This window comes from Cibotium barometz, chromosome 12 (assembly GCF_041138505.1).
Source record: "Cibotium barometz isolate CiBa-2024 chromosome 12, ASM4113850v1, whole genome shotgun sequence".
NCBI classification, from domain to species: Eukaryota; Viridiplantae; Streptophyta; class Polypodiopsida; order Cyatheales; family Cibotiaceae; genus Cibotium; species Cibotium barometz.
Window position 1 is genome coordinate 51,732,705 of NC_141057.1, and position 1,362 is coordinate 51,734,066.

The 1,362-nt window shown below is 45.4% G+C and overlaps 1 protein-coding gene across 1 annotated transcript in view; it reads left to right on the forward strand.

Moving 5' to 3' along the window:
- Positions 1 to 936: 936 nt before the first annotated feature.
- Positions 937 to 1,362, forward strand: part of LOC147633559 (RING-H2 finger protein ATL5-like) — a 1,333-nt gene continuing 907 nt past the window's right edge. The window contains exon 1 of the mRNA XM_086806665.1: positions 937 to 1,362. This exon is cut by the window's right edge and continues 907 nt beyond it. Coding sequence (XP_086662791.1) covers positions 1,044 to 1,362 — 319 coding nt within the window. The 5' untranslated portion in view covers positions 937 to 1,043.

The following is a 1,362-nucleotide window of genomic DNA, read 5'->3' on the forward strand; positions in this document are numbered from 1 at the left end:
GTGGGAGCAATAGGGAGGCATGAAGGTACACATTTCGAGTCATATTGGTTGTGAGTGAGTGAGTGAGTGTGCATGTGAGTGAGTGTGTGTGAGTGAGTGTGCGTGTGCGAGGCGTGTGTGTGTGCAAGTGAGTGTGTGTGTGTGTGTGTGTAAGTGAGTGTGTGTGTGTGTGTGTGTGTGTGTGTGAGAGAGAGAGAGAGAGAGAGAGAGAGGAATGGGTATTTTCCAATTGGGTTTGCAAGGCTATTTAATTTAATGAACAAAATATTTTTCCCTTCATGGTAGTAGCTGTTGGCAACATTTTTTAGAGTCTTCAAAGATGTGGGAGGAAATAGGGAGGCATGAGGATAGGCATTTCATATTGATGTTTTTTTGGGTAACAAAATATATATTTATAAGATAAAAGCTACCATTTACAAAGGTTCTCTCTTTACACGTGCCACAACCATCCTACTGCCAATCCCTATTGTGAATACAAAAGGCGAGCTTCCTATTGTAGAGATTTCAGAAACAAAAACCAAAAACCGGATAGATTTAAGGGTTGTCGTTATTTGAAAAATATAATTTTTTTCGAGCACTGGCGCCTGCTCCCTCTCTTAGAGGGGGACATTATTTACCCTAGTATGACAGGAAAGCTTGTTCTGCCCTTTCCAAATGTCAGCATACGAGCATAAAGCTTCAAGGTCAACCTCTAAGTAGATGAGGTTGATTTGAACTCAAATGACACATGGCCGTCGCCACACGGATATGGAGTCGTGGAAGTCAAAGTGCTGCACGTGTCTTTATTTGGTTAGCCCAGCGTATTCTGCAAGTGGAATATAAATGGATGACGATGGAAGTCAAATCGAGACACGTGTCTTGATTTGGTTAGCATATCTCATGCTCTACAGGAATGGAAACCTCTAGAAATTTCAAACGACCGCGTGGGTTTTGCCACTCTAGGAACTTTCCTTTCTTCCCGAGAAGAGCCACTCTTCCTTTGTACAGTCGTACATAGCTTGCAAGGGGGGTCAAGGACAACAACAAAGCTCCCGAAGTACAAGATGAATGCAACGATGATTGTGGGTGGGCTGCTGGTGTTCCTGTTGGTGTTGATTCTCTTAATGTATGGGCTGCACGCGTATGCGAGATGGAAGTGGCAGATGCAGAGAAGCGCCGAGGCTGAGTTATACAGTCATGAAGCTCAGCAGAAGGGAGCTCGGAAGGGGCTGGACAAGGCGATGGTGGACGCTTTGCCTAGTTTCATCTACAACGCTGATACAATACTGTCATGCCTGAAGGCATCTGAGGGCAAATTGGGGGCCGGCATGGAATGCCCCGTGTGCTTGTGCGAGTTCCAACACAAGGAGAAAGGCCGCCTGC